Source organism: Equus przewalskii, chromosome 21 (genome assembly GCF_037783145.1).
Source record: "Equus przewalskii isolate Varuska chromosome 21, EquPr2, whole genome shotgun sequence".
NCBI classification, from domain to species: Eukaryota; Metazoa; Chordata; class Mammalia; order Perissodactyla; family Equidae; genus Equus; species Equus przewalskii.
The window spans coordinates 23,236,283-23,254,455 of NC_091851.1; the positions used below are offsets into that span (position 1 = coordinate 23,236,283).

The following is an 18,173-nucleotide window of genomic DNA, read 5'->3' on the forward strand; positions in this document are numbered from 1 at the left end:
CGCGAGACTCCGCCCAGTCCTTCCCCGAACGATTGCCAGTCCCCCTTCCTTACCGAGCTCTGCGCGCTACGGAGGAAGGGAGGGGAGGGCAGAAAAGACGGGCCGCGGGGCACGCAGGGAAGTGTGGTCCAAGCGTTTCACGCAGCCATATTCTTCCGGAGCGGGTGAGGCCAGAGAGGCAACCGGGACTACGATTCCCAGCCGCCCTTTCGGTTTGTTTTTGTTCAAAAAAAAAAAACCCCACACTCCCCCTCCTCACTCTTCACACACACTCACACACACCCACGGCAGACACGCACACACCCGGGCGCCGAAGGGAAAGCCGCATCTCGCCTTCCCGCCCCACCGCCAGTCCTGTCTCGGCCCCTCAGCAGAGCGGGAAAGCGGAGGCCGGAGCCGTGACCTCTGACCCCGTGGTTATGCGGAGCCGCCGCATTCCTTAGCGATCGCGGGGCTGCCGCCGCTGCCGCCGCCGCCGCCGCCGCCGCCGTGGGCGACTGACGCAGCGCCGGCGCGTGGAGCCGCCGCCACCCCTCCCCCACCACCGCCCTCGCGCCGGTCTCGCGCCAGCCGGTCCCCGCGCGCCCGCCCCTTCTCCCCGGCCGCACCCGAGTGCTCGCGCGCCGCTGCCGCCGCCACGCGCCCCCCCGCGCCGCCGCCGCCGCCGCCGCCCCAGTCCCGTGCCGCCGCCCCAGCCCGCCCCGCCCGGAGGTCCCGCGTGGAGCCGCCGCCGCCGCCGCCGCCGCCAGGGAGGAGGAGGATGAAGGACAAACAGAAGAGGAAGAAGGAGCGCACGTGGGCCGAGGCCGCGCGCCTGGTGAGGCGGGCCGCCGAGGGGGGCTCGGTGGGGGGTCTGGGGGGTGGGCTCGCCGAGCACCCCCACCGGGAGGGGGGAGGGGCGAGGCCCTGCCCACCGCAGGAGGGGGCGGGGCCACCCTTGCACTGGGAACGGGACAACCCCGAAGGCGTCGGGTGGGGAGAGGTCCCCGGCCGGGTTGGATGTGGCGCCTTTTTTGCACGGTTCCCCCCCACCCCAAATTCCTGCGGAGGGGCGAGCTGGCAGGCCGGCTCCTCCCCCTCCGGGCGGCGGGGCCCCAGCCTCCCCTCCCCCACTGTTTGGCAGCGTCTGGGGGTCTGGGGAAGCTTCGTTTGTGCGCTCGGGGGAGTTGGGTTTCCGGGAAGGGTCGGAAGCTCCTCCCTCGCTTCCTGGTGGGCAGTGGGGTGGTGCGTTTGACTCGAGGGGTGGGAAAGCGCCCCCGATTGCTGGGACGCGAATGGCATTTTGAGCTTTGCCGATCTAAACCAGGTGTGTGGAGGGAAGAAGAGCTCGCTCCCAGCTTGAACCCTGAGCAGTGGTTCGCAAACTTTAGTGTCCTGTGGGGACAGGACACCTGGGGAGGTGGTTAGGAATGCTGCTCCTGGGGCCCTGCTGAAGACCGACTGAGTCTGAGACTTTGCAGTAGACCCTGAGTGTCTTCGTTTTAACCAGCTTCCCAGGTTGCCTGTAGTGCAGGTGGCTCACCACACTTTGAGAAATGCTGACTAGAGTGTTTTACTTCGTAAGCTAGACGGGAGATGGGCGCTCTGCAGAGAACTGACTAGCTTTGCAAAGAATATCTGTGTTCTCTGTTCCTTAGTGTCCTCGTGTATGTACACATGAAGTGCTGGACAAAGACCAAGGGTCTGTTTGAAGATACTGCTCTCTGAGGACTTAGCAGAGGAGAGAGTAAATTTGAGTGTTTGAAGCTGCCTGGTGAGGGGGGTTGTGAATTTTCTGTTTTCAAAGTGTCAGAGGACTTGTAAGTGAAGTATCTTCCTTTTGGATTTGCACCCACAAAGCTAAGACACTTTGAGACATGTTCTTAAGAAATCTTGCTGATGACAGTCGTAAGAGGTTACGCTTTTCTCAGAGATGTCACTTTCTCAGAACTGTCACACAGCAGTGTTATAGGGCAGATCGCATACTCATGTCTTGACACCCTGTAGTTTATATGTAATTGCTATAATTTACTTTTAATGATGAATGAACCTCAACCTTCTCATCTTTGATTTTATTGAGAAGTGAGGTTCCTGCCTTGAAGGTATTGTGCAAAAAAAGATGAGTATGTGTTGGGGGTTGTTACAAATCTGTGGTACACCTTTTTCTTTCTTGAAGCCTGTAAAACTGTTAGTAACTTTCAAGAACTAAAGCTGTTTGGTTTATGGGAGAATTTTCACTGATGTTCCTGACATTCTTCCCCAGGCGTTTGTTGTCCAAGGAACAGAAATAGCAATTGTTTTGTATGCTGAAGTTTTGTGTTTCAGTTAATTTGTTTCAAATGAAATTTGAAGATTTTGTAGTTTCTAAGTTTTTTTTTCTGATTCAATCAAAATTGGAAGCTATGGCTAGTTTTCAGGATCTCTTGGAAATTTCAGGATTTCTCCAGTGTTTCTTCCCCTGGAAACAAATTTAGGTCTGAAGGAGAGTAGGGGAGAGCCAAAAGGATGTGTTCTCTTTCTCCTCAAGGTTGAGTCTTGGGTGTTCATTGAAATTCTCCTCTGAGTTCCTGTTATATGCGGGTGTTTATGACTCTGGGCACCAAAAGGAAATTTGCTTGCCAGAATTTTACTTTTTAGAGGTAGGTGAAAGTACCTTTAAATCCTGTGTTATTTATGTCCTGACAGAATTCTAGGCTGTTTGTCTCAAAGCTCTGTTGGCTCTTACTAGTTGAAAGACTTTATGAATTTGGGGTTCACTGTTCTGTTAAGCCCCTTTCGGTTCTTGAATTTATTGTGACGTGAACTCCGGTATCCAGGTTGTTATTTCGGTTTTATCATTGGCTCAACTTCATGCCAGATTATCGGAGTAAGTTTTCTTTTTCTTCTGTGGCTCTTCATTAAAAAATAGTAATATGAATAGGAATTACTTAAATATGTGAAAGATGACTTGTGGGAACATGGTGCATAATTTTACGTATCTTTCATTGTCTTTTCGTTTAGAATTTTCCATCCCTTTGGATGGGAGTGATTGGTGGGTGAGGGGAAACTTTTTAGAGTCCTCTCCCCATTAAAAAAAAATTGCTGTAACAAACTGAGTGCTGGAGAGTTTGTGAGAGCTGACGCTGGACAGAGAGCAGCTTGACTAGAGTGAGCTGTAACAGGTAGGGCGGAAGATTCAATCTGACTCCTCTGTGGACAGGTGAATTGGGAGTGCTTGCCACAGCCGGCAGTCAGATGCACTTGCTTTGTGGCAGTTTTGTATTGCTCCTGATCTTAATTGGACTGGTGGCTAGAGTGATACTAGGAACCCTTTTAAAAACTATTTTCGTAGGAAAGAAGAGACTTTGGAGAATTTCAGTAGTTTTTTTGAGTTTTTGCAGGAGATTGAGTTTTACAGATTTTAATTGTGTTGTTGAGAAGTAGACATTTTTTCAAACATTTGATAGTATTGTCTTTTCTAGATGTAAGAGGTAGATTTTAGGGGGTTGGATGGATATAAATCCTCCTCCTTGTTAGGAACAGTTTGTTTAGGAGAAACAGCCTAGGGGATTTCCCTTTAAATTGAATGCCCTTAAATGGATTCTCCCTGGCTTTGAGAAACTCTTCATTGCCGCTTTATCTTTCACTTTGATTCATGACTGACCATTCTTACATCAAACATTTTTTTCCCTTTGAAGTAGAAGAGATACTTTTTTTTCTTCTTTTAAAGTGTGTTCTAGAAAGACAGAGACTAGAAATAGAACACTGCTGAATTGTTCTTATACTAAAAGCTGGAGGCATATACAATTTTAATAGAAGTGAATATTTTGTGTCTTTTGATGTAACTTTCCTTTAGAGATTTTGTTTCTTCTGTCTTAGAGTCTCAGGCTCTTTCAGACCGCTGTTTAAATAATTAGTAACTAGTTTTTCAGAGTCATGCTTCTTAAAAAAAATTATCCTACAAAAATTCACTAGCTCAGCTCACACTTTATTAGTATCAAAGAAATGATTATCTGTGGCAGTGAACATGAGTGGCTTGTACCAGCTTTGTTGTGAGCTTGTTCGAGTCAACACTGCCTAACTTGGCACTTAGGCTCTTGGAATACAAAGACGGATAAGGTTTGCCCTTGAGACACTTTGGTCTTCTGAGGATGGGGAAGGCCCAGACACATGAATAGAGTTGTACGCAGGCGAGATAAAGCCATTGTAGATGGGTAAATGGTAAACAGACATCCTGGTTCCTGCTTATTGTTCAGTATAGTTCCTCCTTTGGCTCTCAAGTGTCCTGCTTTGGAAGATAAATTCTATGTGTTGTGGAACTCTGGGGACACTGAAAAGACATTTAACTCTGCCTTGCGGAGATCAGAGAAGGCTTCCTGGAGAAAGGTGCTTTCCTAGCTGAATCTTGAAGGGTGGATAGGAGTAAGAATCATCACATAGAATGTAAGCAGGAGCTGGTGACAATAAATGGCAGGAGAGTGTCTCTGTGTGTATTTGCAAGGTAGAGAGTGTGGGAACTGAGAAGGACCACACGTTGTTATTGGAGCATAAAGTTTGTGGATTGTCACTTTGGCAGTCAGGTAGAGAGACAGGCGGAGACCAGCTTGTGAGGACCTTGTGTGCCAGGCCTTGAGTGCCTGCTTTGTGCCGGGCACTGCAGGCACACACTTAAATGATCTCTAATCTATTCAACAACCGGGAGAGGAACACAGCGGTATCCTTACTTCACAAATGAGGGAGCCAAGTTCTTAGGTTGGGTAGGTAACTTGCCCAAGTTTAGAAGGCCGGAATTGGAATCCATGTCTGTCTGGTTCTAAAGCCTGTGCTTTTCCAGTGGGCCAGTGGACCTGGCAGCTTCAGCTTTTGCTGTACGTGGTTAGGTTGCAGGGAAGGTGGAGAGAGCAGGTTTGCTTTGTTGGGCTGACCTCAGGCTATAGCATGTAAGTTCTGTGGGAGCAGGGACTGGGTCTTGTTTACCGAAGAATTCCTAGAACTGTCCCTGGCTCGAAGTAGGTGTTTCGTGTAATTGTCGAATGCAGGATGGCAGCGGAGTAAGAACGATGTGTGGACAGCAGGGCTGGTTGCAGAGATGTTAGCGAAGAGGCTGTTGTGTTGGGTCAGGTAGGAAGCTGGCTGTGAGAGCTGCGGGGCAGGTGAGAGTAAAGGGTGATGCCTGGGTTTCTAAATTAGGTGCTTAGGCTGGCTGCTGACCAAGGTGGGGAATATTGGAGGAAGAGGGGAGCTGTATTACTAGAGTTGCTGGTTCTATGAATTGGAGGGGAGATGAGTTAGAGTAGACGGGCAAAAGGGGACATCCAGTATGGAACTGAACATTTGAGGCTGAAGATGGGGAGAAATCTGGGCTAGAGGGAGAGATTCGGGAGTTATCAGAATTTAGGTAGTAGTTGAAACTGTGGGATGAGGAGGTTACCGAAGGAGAATGTAAAAATTGAAAAGAGAGAGGCTGAGTACGGGACCATGGCAAATAGGGGTTTTATTTCAGAACCTGCTTCTCCAAATCTTGAGTTCCTTTAGTGCTAAGGGCTCATGTTCTGCCACAGAGAGAACCTTTAGCTGCAGTCCTATCAGACTTCTTGCTTTACATTTTATTTGTGATGGCAGTGCTCAGTTGTTATGATTGTTAAGTGACTTCAAGATGTTAGTGTGATTTGGAGTAACCTCAGCAGCTGCATAGGTAGAGACAGTATGAAGATACTGATAGCCTGTCTTTTTCTTTTTCTCCCTTAGAGGATAACATTTCTAAAACTCAACTTTTTTTTTTAAAGATTGGCACCTGAGCTAACATCTGTTGCCAGTCTTTTTTTTTCTTCTTTTTCTCCCTAAAGCCCCCCAGTACATAGTTGTATATTCTAGCTGTGAGTGCCTCTGGTTATGGCATGTGGGACACCGCCTCAGCGTGGCCTGATGAGCAGTGCCCTCTCTGCATCCGGGATCGAACCAGCAAAGCCCTGGGCCACCGAAGCAGAGCGCCCGAACTTAACCACCTGGCCATGGGGCCAGCCCCTAAAACTCAACTTCTTAAAGTGAGAGAGCTGCAGTTGCTCCCTGAGAAACTACTGTCGTGACTTAGTTGCAGATGGTGCTGACATAAATGGGATGTTCCGTTTCTCATTGTTTTGCTTGCAGCAATCATAGAGAATCATACCATCATGTTGCCAAATGGCAAAATGTACTGTGGCAGTTAACACTAGAATTTCATAACATGGTGGCAAAAATCAGCATTGAAAAATATTTGTACTTACCAAACTTCCTTGGGAAAGAAAATCTGCGTGCATTTCTGTCTTATAATTTATTGTGTAGCGCTATGGTTTATTAGCCGTATTAACGGCATCATGTTAAGTAGTAACCAGGGTTGCCAAGACCCCACATACCGTAACTTGTACACTAAGAAGATGTGGTTTTTAGAATTGAGAATTAGAATATTTCAGCTAATTGCAGTCACCTTTCAGCAACTAGATAGATACATATGTAATTTGGTTTCTGAAGTAATTTTAACTGGAAAAACTAAATTGTGAGCAGTGGTACCTCAGAGCAGAACTGTAGCCAGTGAGATAGATTGAATATAAATGAAAATTGCACACTGAAACCAGAACATTTATATTTCTTCAGGTACTAGAAAATTACTCGGATGCTCCAATGACACCAAAACAGATTCTGCAGGTCATAGAGGCAGAAGGACTAAAGGAAATGAGGTTTGTATGGCTCTTGTCGCTTACCATGAGGGTTTCATAGGACATGTGTTTTTGTGTAGTTATGCAGTGATATGAGTAAGTCTGCATGTGCACACACACACACGCTCACGTGTCTGGTGGCGGTGTGGAACTATCTCCCAGGTTGTGTATCCTCTCAGCGGAGGGTGGGAGTGGGTGAGCATCCATTTGTTTTCATCAGAGATATAGTGACTTTCCCCATCCTTGCTCTCCCTTAAATCTTGACATTGAGCGTGGTTTTTTGTATAAGGAGTTGGTACATTTTGTTCTCTGTTTTGCGTGTTTCAGTGATAGAGAGGGGGTGGACTCTGATAGGCTCTGTCATGTCTAAAACTACCCTTCTCTCTATGCCATATCTCTGAAGTCCTTTGTTTTAGGGTGGTCTCATCACCATTAAACTCACCTTTTTTCCCCTCACTGATTCTACCCATTGGTGATATGAGTATACTAAATTTGAGGTGACTTTGATTTTCTTATCCTGTGATGTAGTTTTCCTAGAGAAGCAACAAGTTAGAAACACAAAAGGAATTGGAGCCACAAAACCCAGTGACCGTCCCTAATCCTTTTCTCTCTTCACCCTCACCCCAACCTTTTTTTTTTTTTTTAATGAAAGAGGAGAGCACAGCAAAGTCCCTTCTTGGGACATAGAACAAACAGCATATGTTTTTGCTGGTTAAGCTTTAGCTGCTTGAAATTGACCTCTTAGGGTCAAAAGATCCTCCCTGTCCAATTGACAGTTCAGACATTCTCAAGTTGACGTTTTGTGGGGAGGGAATACCAGGATTGTCTAGATCACATTCATTTAAATAGTACCTGTGCACTGTGTAGTGTTATAATTGTGCTTTATTTTTGTTTTTATGGGCTATTTCCCATCATGCTGCTGTCTGCACTGCTGTTGGACCACTATGACTATAGAAGGTAAATTAGTCCCTTTGGGACAGATGGAATTGAGAATCTTAACTTGTTTCTGCTTCTTGCTCTTATAGGAATTATGAAGCAGTCATGGTGGCTCGTGATGAGTGAGCAGCTCTGTCATTTGTAGACAGAGCTATAGTGTGTAGGAGTCACACTGTTCACAGAAGGACTCTCCCAGCATGCCGTTACCCCTGGTAGCAGAGATGTTAGCACACCCACTTGATACTCCAGATTCTGCACAAGGTTTCTTTTAGAGATTGGTTCTTGGTGAAAAATTTTTTTAGCATGCAGTGTGTTCCAAAGCAGAATAAGTAATAGGTTTTTTTTTTTTTCTAATGGCTTTTTTAGACTCAATTTATTTTTAACACTCTGCATTAAATTAGGGCCCCTAGTTCTGAAAAATGCTAAGAGGCTTTAGTTAGGATATTTATATATTTTTTTTTAACATGCTGGGGAGTGGGAAGAGAAGGTAACACTAACATGCCAATGCCAAACTCAGTTAATATTAATAATGGGCATTTGTATTTTTGACAGCTTTTCTATTTTAAGATTCATTAAGTAGCCTCTAACTCACTGAGTTGTCATTGTTTTGCAAGCTACTATTGGAGCAGGGACCATGAAATAATTTAATATGCCATCTTCTTTTTGGTTTAACGTTTGAGCATTTTGGGGTACTAAATCTATTTGACTGACTTTTCTTTTTATATTCAAATTTAAATGATTGCTCCGGGGTAGATGTAGAGTAAAACCTATCCTTCCCGCTTGCCAACAGAGAAAAAGTAAATGAAATACTGTTCCTTTTGTGTGCTTGTTAGAAAATATTTAACTGGAAGGAAAAAGGTGTGCTTGTTTTCTTGGGCCTCACCGTTGATTCTGTGGTCTTTGTGTTGATAATGTTATGTGGCAGTTTCTGAGCATGCGGTGTAGGTGGGACTATAGAGGCTGGGAAACTCCCAGTACTATCACATAACATGTCTTATCCCAGAGCTCTCTGGGTGTGATGGATGTGAATTTCATTTGTTACTTTTTTGCTACTTTCAAAGTGGCATTGTTGTCATGGGATCTTTTCTCCTGTAATCCTTGCTCTGCTGCTTCTTGGTTTAAGAATGAGTTGGAGGGTATTAGATCTTTGAGTAAGTAGGCAGATGGATTTATATGACCCTCATCCATCCTTGTATGTATTTACAGTGGGACATCCCCTCTCGCTTGTCTCAATGCCATGCTACATTCCAATTCAAGAGGAGGCGAGGGGCTATTTTATAAACTGCCTGGCCGGATCAGCCTTTTCACACTCAAGGTAGGTAGTATAAACTCTGTTTTAGAGCAGTGGTTGTTAACTTTTAGTGTGCATAAGAATCACCTGGTAGGTCTGCAGTGAAGCCTGTGAATTTGCATTTCTAAGAAGCAGGCAGGTGAAGCCTATTCTGTTGATTCTAAATGGCACTTTGAGATGTTCTGGTGTGAACAGGGTATTAGGAATTATTTAGTTATAGCAGCTATTGTGTCTATATTCAGCTTTTCTTTGTCTGTATCTTTGCAGATTGTATGCAGTGGAGGGATAAGTATGTGTGGGGGTAATTGCAAATGTGCCTTAATTAGGATTTTGTTTGTAGTAATATTGTGAAGGATAAATTACTGGACAGCTAAAGTAAGACCTGCTCCATGGAAAAGAACTGAAATGTGAACATACTTGTGGAAATTCAAAAACTCTAGCATTACTAAGTAATGCTTAGTAGCATTTACTAAGTGACACTAATTACAAAGGAAGAGAACTTAGATCAGGTAGAGTTCATAATAAAGCTTAAATAGAGCTGAAATGAACAGGCTGTTTTTCTACCATTTGTGATACATACGGCTATCATTTAAACCAGGGGTTGGCAAACTTTTTCTGTGAAGGGCCAGATAATAAGTATTTTAGGTTTTGTGGGCCATACTATTCATAAACTATTCAGCTCTGCCTTTGTAGCAGGAAAGCAGCCATAGACAGTGCACAAAAAAATGTGCATGGTTGTCTTGCAAACTTTATTGACATAAACAAGCAGTGGGCCAGATTTGGTGTGGGGTTGTAGTTTGCCAACTCCTGGTTTAGACTTAAGATCATCTGTTGGTAGTGTGGATCCTGAAAATTTGATGCTGACCCTTATACTCCTCTATAATACAGTTATAAATTATAGTAGTTCACATACAACTTTTCTCTTTAAGTTTTGTTCTCTTACTAGACTTGTTTTCTTCACTTAATTCAAAGTTAGACACTTGAGCAAAATACCAGGTGTATAACCTGCAGTCATAAACTTGATCTTTATGTACAGGTCAGATGTATCTTATGTTCATGTGTCTGTGCTGTTTTCTGTATTGCTTTTATTGCTAATATTTTGGGCTTTTTTTGTTAAGAGATAACATAATGTAATGTCAGGAACCAAGCCGTGGGAGGGACAGAACCTTGAGTTCAAAACCTGGCTTTATAGCCTGGGACGGGTTTAACCCCTCCCTATTGTGGTGTATGCTTTCCTGACAGAGTCAGTTCTTAATAAATGGTAGCCTTTATTCCTTTAGGTTCCTCAAACTTAATTGCTTGTTCATGACATTTTTCTATTATATATCATATATTGTTATATGTAATAGTGAATAATTATAATTATACATATTATATATTACAAATATGCTTGCTAATGGCATATTTCTGTTTTAAGCGGGAGGAGAAATACCTTTTTCTGTGAACACCTTGAGGGTCGGAACTGAGTTTTATTTGCCTTTGTGACTTGGCCCTGGGCAGAATTCTTGGCATAGTCCCTGCTTAATAAATATTTGAACTGAATTAGATTTCTTCATTTTAATTTTAATGTGTCTGAGTAAACTGCACTGTGTGAACCTGCTGTGAGCTAGCAGGTGTTCTGTTAGTCTGTTGCCCGCGTCTGAGATGCATCGATTGAAGGTGTGCCCAGCATGCTCTCCCATTTGCCTTTGGCTTTATGTTGCTTAGTCTTCATAGCATCTGGCGCATTGAAGTTGTCCATCACCTCTCTGATACTCTTTTTGCTCTTTTCGGGTTAATGGTTTGCGTGTCTGGTTCCGCTAGTTAGACTGTAAACTTGAGGGCAGAGATTAGGTCTTGTTTCAGTATCCACTAGGATACTGTACAAAGTAGCCATCAATAAATGCATTATTTAATGACTGAGTTACTGAATAATGGCTACCTTCTGGTACTTCATTATCCTTTTGTTTTGACATTTGATGATAAATAAACTGCTCATAATCTTGATGGAACTCTCCCTAGATTTGCCTCTGGCATCTAGCTCATACCTCAGCCAAAAAGAAGAGTTTACTGCTGTGGCTTTGGTAGAATTTTAGCTTGGTTAATTACCTGTTTGTGTCTCTTAACATTCTGACCTGTTTTAAAAGCAATATATGCAACAGAAAGCACAATACAACAGAGAAAGTGAAAGTAACCCATAAATTCTGCTACTTGTAACCTAAGTAATAATTTATATTAATAGTACTTGAAAAAATCAGCTAGGTTCCTTGTGGCTTTGCTGCTTGCCGTATTCAGTTAGTGTATTTGCTGTCATGTTACATATAGACCTACCTTCTTCTCCTTAAAGACTTCTTTTTTAAAGAAGATTCTCTTTAAAGACTCTTTCTAAAGCTTCTTTTTAGAGGCTTCTAGACTCCAGGTTATGAGTGTGTGGTAATTATTAGTCTCCCGTTAAATGCCTCATTATCACCACACCATCTCCCGGAAGTTGCGCAGGTGTTTACTTTATTGTTATTCAGGCACGGGTAGGAAAGGGTACCAAAAATCTGAACCAGCTGATCGCCTGAGATCCCAGGTCTGCCCACTAAACACTTGAGTGCAACGTGGTGTTAAGTAAATTTTTTTTATCCTACTTTTTTTTAATTTGAAAAAATTTCAAACCTACAGAAAAATTGAAGGAGTACTACAATGAACCCCCTACCCCTCTGGCTTTTCTAACCATTGCTGCAGTTGGCCACATTTACTTTATCCCTCTCTACACATGTATGCTTTTTTTTTTTTTTTTAGAACCATTTGAAAGTGTTAACTAGTACCGGTACTTCACCCCTAAATATTTTAGAATATCTTAAGAACAAGGACATTATTGTACATAACCACAACATCATTATCACATTCAAGAAAGTTAACGTTGATAAAGTAGTATGTAATATATAGTCCACATTCAAATTTTCTGTAGTTGTTCCAAAAACATTCTTTATAGCTTATTTTTCAAATCCAGCATCCAGTCAGAAATCATGCATACGTTTGGTTGTCATGTCTCTTTAATCTCCTTTAATATAGAACAGTTCCCTTGCCTTGTTGTGTTTTTCATGGCATTGATATTCTTGAACAGTCTGGGTCAGTTTTATAGAATTAAATACACTGTAAAGAACTAATAAAAGTGTAGAAATCTTGGTTATTTCCAGACTCCTTTATGTTTGTACTGCTGGATCATGTCTTCTGTTCCAGGTTGTGCCCCAGAGCCCCTCAGCACTGAAGGACTGAAGTGAGGGGATAGTTTGTGGACCCACGGATTGGTTGGTCAGGATCTTGCCTGTAATAGGGACAGGAAGATACAAATTATTTAACTCACATTTCTCGTTTTTCCCTTTGAAGGTGGTAGTGGCACCTCTGAAATCCTGTGGCATTTTCTTTGCCTATGTTTTCTCTCATGTGTTAAGGAAAAGCACATGCAGAAAGGCTTGGTCGTTTTTCTGCCCCCTGCTTGGAGATCTCTTCCAGTGAGCCCTCAAGGTCAGAATTATATTTGTCCATGTGGTTTTGCTACTTATTTGAAAAGAGGAGTTTTTTCAGTTCTGAATACATTTGTGTGGCCTTATCTGTGATTATGGAAGGTTTACTGATAAGCTGGAGTCTTTTTGGGCATGCCACAGGGTTCCTTCTCTGATAAAGTTGTTCTAGGTAGTGTGATGGTGCGTACATTGGACATTTTATATGTAGATGCTTGCATCAGCCCTCAGAGCTAGTCCTCAGGGATGGTTGGAATAGGTGAAATCTATCCGTGCTTTGAATTCTTGATTTGCTTTGCTTTCCTTAAGCTTTTCTTGAAGTCAGCTGTCAGGATCCATCATTGCCTGGTTAGAGGTAAGATTTACATCATATTTTACACTTGAGATTTCCCATCCTTATAAAACCTTTGTGAGCTCCTGTGTAGTGTTCTGCACTTTTAGGACTTGACGCTGAACTCCTATGCTTTTGTGACTCGATGTTTGTGTCACTGGTGAGTTTAACCTGGGTTATAAGTGGTCATTCCAGCATTCACCGTCTGGCATAACTGCAGTCATCTGAACATTGTTCAGTTTTATTGTGGAATGAGCTTCAAATTGAGATGTTACTTATGGCTGTTTGCACTTGTTATATCTCATGTGGTGATATAGGGCTCAGCCTTCAGGGCTTTTGATTCAATTAACAGGCCTAGTTGAATCTTTTTAATATATAGAATATTTTTTAAAAAGTGTAAAAAACATCTTCCTGGTAAAAGAAATAGATGACTATACTTGAAGTATCCATCCATTAAAACCCACAGTTTGCAAATAGAGGAAAAAGCCAATGGAGGAAGAGAGGGAGGTAATTATTTCAGTCTCGCAATGTTTATTTATGTAACTACAATTAAAGTATTCACGTACAACTCCACACTTACAGCAGTTTTAAAACTATTTATATTACCCTTAAATACCAAGTAGAACAAACAGAGTCAGCCTGGACTTAGATACAGTAAAATCGTAGTTTGTCAGAAAGGCAGTGTCAGAGTCCCTTTGACTTTTGATAGGTGTGCAGCCAGCAGAGTGGTCTTTTAAAAATGCAGATCACATCATGTCACCACCCTGCCTGGCCTTCGCCTGCCTCTCTGATCTGCTCTTCTGGCGCTTTCCCCTTGGTCATCATACTTCAGCCACCCTGGCCTTCACTCTTTTTCTCAAACACATGAAACTTGTGTCCACCTCAGGGCCCTTGCACTTGTTAGCCCCTGGAAAGCCCTGGGGTAGCTTCTTGTCATTTGGTTTTTTGTTCAAAAGTATCTTCTCAGTGAAGCTTTCACTAACTACCAATCTAATTCCACAGCTTCATGAGAGTCTTTGTTAGTTTCGTAGCCCTGTCAGCCTCAGAAATTACCTTGTTTGGTTACTTGGTTATGGTTAGCCTCCTCCACTAGACTGTGAGGACAGGGACTTTGTTTTCACGCATTATAGGTACTTGATAAATACTGGCTGAATGAAAAGTAGAAGATGGTATCATCGGAATCTTAAGCCAGCTGGTTCTCCTGGTAGTTTACCTTTCTTTTATATCAGGTTTATTACAGAATATGCATATTTGGGTTATTTTTTTCTTGTGTTCAGCAAGTCAACTTCTAAGAACTCTTTTATTTCTTGCCCTCTTTAGAGCAGTTCTACATAAATCTGTGAAAGAATCTGCTGACACTAGAAATAAATCTTTCCCAGGCTGTGGCCGTAATCTGGTTCCTCTTATTTGCTGGAGGCAGAAATTTAGCCATTAGAAACAGTTTAAACATTTTAGGTATGTTTTAGATATCATCTTATTGTTCCTTTTAGGGATTTGAACTTTGATGATCTTGCTTGTTAGAAAAAAGAATTTATACTTTAATGGTAGTGACATTTTTAGACAATGTCTTTTATAGTATGTGTTAGCCTTATCAAATATATGGCTAAAATATATGGCTTTTTAATGCTTAGAATCCTTCAGTTTTAGAGAAGGGCTCTCAGATCATCCAGTTCATTTTCATTTTGCAGACAGAAAACTGAGCTTATAACAAATTTAATGATTTATCTGTGACCATACATGTGTGTGACAAATGGATGTGGCCTACTTGGGACTAGAACTGAGAGCCCCACCTTTTGAGTTTGATTTCATTATGCCAATTTAGAATAAAGAGTTTTTCTTAAGGCTTTATGAACTTTGTCACTTCATCTTTTTGAAACATCTTGTGAATTTCTTGATCTTCCTCAAAATGTCAGTTTTACTCTCTTCAATGAAGATTTTTACAATTGTTAAGCAAAAGTAGCTTTTCATATCCTTAGACGTGAACTCTTTAGATATGGCCAGTTGGTTTGAATTTTGTACTCTGTGTGAATTATATTGGTATTTCTGATTGTAGGTGTTCTTTTCTCTGCAAGAATGAGTGATACCTATATGATGATAGTAAGAACACTGGACTAGGAGTCCATATCTGGGTTCCAGCATAGCACCTCATGTCTTAGTAAATATCTCCATTTATGCTTCTTTGTCTCTAACACTGAGGAGTTGAAATAGATTAGTCGTTTAAATACTTCAGGTGTAAAACCCTTTTATCTCGTGAAATGGAGCTGCAAAATATAGATGACTCTGAAACTGCTCTGGTTGAAACAAACGTGAGGGCCTAGCTTCTCCATCTCGCGGGTTCTACCATCCCCACCCCGTGCCCCACGCACCCAAGCCATCTTTCCCAGACCCCGAAGCCCTGTTGAAAACCTCTTAGAGTAAAAGTTTTCAGCATCTAGACTGCTTTGTGTGAAAAGTAAGTAGCGCTGGATATTTTTCTTTCCCGTTCTTTGTGATGCATTTGGTGTTTACTGGAGGCTGACTGTCTTCCGGCAGGCCCCCTTCACTCTCTGCTGCAGGAGGTCTGTGCAGAAGGCCCGGTACTGGGGCAGCGCCATTTGCTCTGGGTAATGGTAGCAGCAATTTGGTTTTGATGGAGGCTTTGACCCCCCAGTTGGTAAAAGGTTTCTTATTTGAGTAATCCTCAAGGGACATCTCGATCTGCCTTTGACAAAAGGGGCATTGCATTGTCTGCCAGGATTCCCGGCCAGCTCAGGGAGAAGAGGGAGCTTGATTGTTTCCCGAGCCCTGCTCAGACTCTGGTTTTATGCCTAGGAGATGAGCTGCCTTTTGTCCTCCTACCTGCTGAAGTTCAAAGCCCTCTGAGAATGAAGTGGTAAAGGTCAGGGAGCAGAGGTTTGCAAAGCACTACCAGCAGAATGGTTTTGTGCTACCTCTGGGGGATGGGCAGGATGATAATTTCAGCATTGCTGAAGTGATGTATGTTTTTGAAACAAAAGGTTATAAACATTTTTTTAAGTGTGATTTTAAAGGACCAGGGTTCTAGGAAAGTGAGAAGATTGTATATGCTCTGGGCTTCCTAGAGACTGCGTTTGAAAAAATACACTTTTCTTTGGATTAGCCAATATGAAAACTGTGCATTTGATCTCTTCTCAATCCTTTAGATCAGACTTTGGGGAGAGTTATTTGAGGAACTTGTTTAGTCTAAGAAAGTTGCTTCTTATTCTAGCTTAGCTAAATCTGGAAGAAGAGATGGAAACTGATAAAGTTAATTGAGTGCTAACTGTATTTCAGACAGGCGTCATACTCCTCACATTGGTCTTTTTAAAACATGTATATTTCGTGCTCCTGTGCTAATGGGGAAATAGCCTGAAAGCATTTAAGTAAGTGGTATGAAGTCACGTTTTTGGTTATTTGAGAAATTTGTATTTAACACATGGAGGACAGATTAGGAGATTTGAAGTTTTGATTAAATGAGTTGGTTCTGAAATGTTTGAGAAGCGTACTCAAGGTTCTGAAAGAATAACTTTGCATTCTTTTACATCATCAGGGAGGAGAAGAATAGGGAGGAAAAAGACATCTGTTTTCTTCTGTTCTGGAAGATGCTGTCTTTTTTTATTCCATTGTGCTAAACAGGCTTTGAAATGTGTGCTTTTAAGTGTCAGCTCATCCTTTTGTTTTAGTCGTCACTTTGACTCCATGCCGGTTTTTCCTTTGGTAAATTAACTCCTGACTATTCTCCTTTTGAAACTTCTACTTTTTTTGGGTGTCCATTTCCATTGCCACCACCTTCGTCTGAGTTATCCTCATATGCTGGGTACTGAAATAGCTCCTGCCTGGTCTTGCTTTCACTTTTGCCCCCTCAGAATCGAGTTTGCTCCCTTGTAATTCCACACAGCAGCCAGAGGGATTTTTAAAAAAGCGTAATTTGATGATATGCTGCCTCTGTTCCTTTCAGGGCTTTTTTTTTTTAAAGATTGGCACTTGAGCTAACAACTGTGGCCAATCTTCTTTTTTTTTTCTGCTTTTTCTCCCCAAATACCCCCCCAGTATATAGTTGTATATTTTAGTTGTGGGTCCTTCTAGTTGTGGCATGTGGGATGCTGCCTCACTGTGGCCTGATGAGTGGTGCCATGTCTGTGCCCAGGATCTGAAGCAGCGAAACCCTGGGCCGCTGAAGCGGAGTCCACGAACTTAACCACTTGGCCACGGGGCCGGCCCCTCTTTCAGGGCTTTTGCCCTTGCTGTTTCACCTGACTGAAATGCCCCGCCCCCTCCCTGCATGCCCTGCTCCCACACCTCCTTCAGGTCTTTGCTCACATTCCACGCTGACCCCTCCACACCCCATAGCACTGCCAATCCCGCTGTTCCCTGCCTTATGTTTTTCTTCTTGGTATTTATCTCTGTCTGATGTACTATATTATGTATGCATTTTGTTTATTATTATTGTCTCCTTTGACTAGAACATAAGCTCCATTAAAGGGGTTTTTAATTTAAGTTACTGTTGTCTCTCTAGTCCCTAGGAAAAAAGTAGGCACTCAATAAATATTTGTGAGTAAATGAATTATAGTTCATTTCTTTTAATTTGGTAATATAGTGAATTATGTTAATAGATTTTTTCCAGTGCTCAAGCATCCTTGTATTCCTAGGATGAATGTCACGTTGACATGGTTTTCCTTTTAAATACACGTTGCTGGATTTAGAATATGAATAATTTATTTAGGATTTTTACATTTGTATTCATAAGTGACATAGCAGTGATATTCTGATTTGAGACCTTGTCCTGTTTTGGTATCAAAACAGTCTGTGCTGTTTCCCCCTCTTGAATCTCTGCAGTCGTCTCTTTAAGACAGAGATTATTTGTTCTTTTTAGTAGAACATTCCCATAAAACCTACTGGGCATGATATGTTTCATTTTGAGAATATATTTTTACTTTTTTTTATTGTGAAATAGATAATTTATACAAAAGAGTGTATATAAACTTTGTGTTATTTTAGAGAATAATAGCTAAAAAATAAACTGCACACTCCCATTTCCACCAGTCAGCGCAAGAACAGAACATCCTTTACACTTCGAAGCCTCTGAGGATACCGCTTTCTCCCTCTGCTAGAGACAGCCGCTGTTCCAATTTTCATATTAACCGGTCCCTTGCTTTTATTTCTAGGTTTTCCTATGTGTATGTATTGCTGAACATGCCTTTTAAAAATATCTTTATGTGAATGGAATCATACTGTATGCATTTTTCTCTGACTTGCTGCTGTTGCTTGTCATTTTTGAGCTTGGTCTGCATTGGTGCATATAATTGAAATGCATCATATTTTCTGCTATATGCTGTCTTATGGTATGAATAAAGCATGATTTATGTGTCCATTCCGTACTTGGTGTATATTTGGGTTGTTTCTAGTTCTCACTGTAACAAGGCATGCTGCATGGAGTGCTCTCGTACGTGTCTCCTTGCACATGCATGCAGCGGCTGCTC

At 42.3% G+C, this 18,173-nt stretch overlaps 1 protein-coding gene across 5 annotated transcripts in view; it reads left to right on the forward strand.

The window, feature by feature from the left end:
- ASXL1 (ASXL transcriptional regulator 1) overlaps positions 1 to 18,173 on the forward strand; it is an 85,247-nt gene that overhangs the window by 21,244 nt on the left and 45,830 nt on the right. For 2 of the 5 annotated variants that reach the window (XM_008525259.2, XM_070589106.1), the window contains exons 1-3: positions 5,859 to 6,002; positions 6,589 to 6,671; positions 8,793 to 8,901. In XM_008525259.2, the coding sequence (XP_008523481.2) occupies positions 5,970 to 6,002; positions 6,589 to 6,671; positions 8,793 to 8,901 (225 nt within the window). In that variant the 5' untranslated portion in view covers positions 5,859 to 5,969. Of the gene's footprint in view, positions 1 to 17; positions 165 to 438; positions 818 to 5,858; positions 6,003 to 6,588; positions 6,672 to 8,792; positions 8,902 to 18,173 lie in introns of those variants that run through there. The other 3 variants (XM_070589107.1, XM_070589108.1, XM_070589105.1) reach the window with 3 other exon arrangements.